Genomic DNA, 1,042 nt, shown 5'->3' on the forward strand with positions numbered 1-1,042 from the left:
CTCACCTCAGCCTCCCAAAGGTGCGGGATTACAGGCTGAGCCACCGAGCCCGGCTTGACAGTAAATTTTTAAAAAAATTAGCCAGGCGTGGTGGCACCTGCCTGTTGTTTCTGCTACTTGGAAGGCTGAGGTGGAAGGATCACCTGAGCCCAGAAGGTTGAGGCTGTGGTGGCTGAGAGCATGCCACTGCACTCCGGCCTGGGCAATGGAGTGAGAGTTCAACTAAAAAAAAAAAGCTCCAAACTTACAAAGTGGGGGGAAATCCCAACAGGGCGGGGCAAGCCACAGCTCCTTTGTCTAAGAGCTCAGCTTCAGCTCTCTGGTACTGCCTGGATCCAGCCCTCTATGCCATAGTCACGTGAACAACAAGTTATGACAATGGGTTGTAGCTTCCTTCTCGGAAACCCAGGTCCTGGGCTGCCAGATGTTTTTCTAACCTCAGGCACAAAGCATACACATTTGATCATTTAGAGGGAACCTATCACCTGCACTGAAAAAAACGAATTGTACATCCTATTACTAGTAGGATAGATGCATTCTCTTATATACAAAGAATTTCACTACTACAAATAAACAATTACATGTTAATGATTTGGTTTGTTTTTTTTTGTTGTTGAGTGTTTCAGAAGCCAAGTTTGAAGCACTTACACAAAATATCCCCGACTACACATGAACTTTTCAACTTTTGTAATCGGTAATTTTGTAAACATTTCAACTTTTGTAACTTGCTATAATGTATCTATATTTATTTGTTGCTTTCTTGGGCTAGTAGCAGAAATCAACAAAGAAGCACTTAGTAGCAGCTACAACATTGTTTTAAAAGATACATACATCTTTCACTGAGAAGCCCATGGACAAGGCAGCCACGTCTGGGATTCGCTCTCCTGGAATAGGCCAATTTCCATTTCGGAAAACAACAGAACCTGGTGATTTTAGTATACTAAACTCGTTCCCCAAAATGCCTGAGAAGAAAACAGATCAGTAAATGAATCATCAGCATCCTAAATCTTTTTTTTTTTTTTTTTTTTTTTTTTTGAGTTGG

General features: G+C 41.7%; 1 protein-coding gene across 4 annotated transcripts in view; it reads right to left on the reverse strand.

Annotated features, from left to right (window-relative positions):
* Positions 1-1,042, reverse strand: part of ATP6AP2 (ATPase H+ transporting accessory protein 2) — a 25,143-nt gene that overhangs the window by 16,997 nt on the left and 7,104 nt on the right. For all 4 annotated transcript variants that reach the window (XM_021711296.1, XM_021711290.1, XM_008055918.1 and 1 more), the window contains exon 2: positions 832-962. In XM_021711296.1, the coding sequence (XP_021566971.1) occupies positions 832-962 (131 nt within the window). The remainder of the gene's footprint in view (positions 1-831; positions 963-1,042) is intronic.

This window comes from Carlito syrichta, unplaced genomic scaffold, assembly GCF_000164805.1.
Source record: "Carlito syrichta isolate Samal-C Ts95f unplaced genomic scaffold, Tarsius_syrichta-2.0.1 Scaffold82655, whole genome shotgun sequence".
Classification (NCBI taxonomy): domain Eukaryota; kingdom Metazoa; phylum Chordata; class Mammalia; order Primates; family Tarsiidae; genus Carlito; species Carlito syrichta.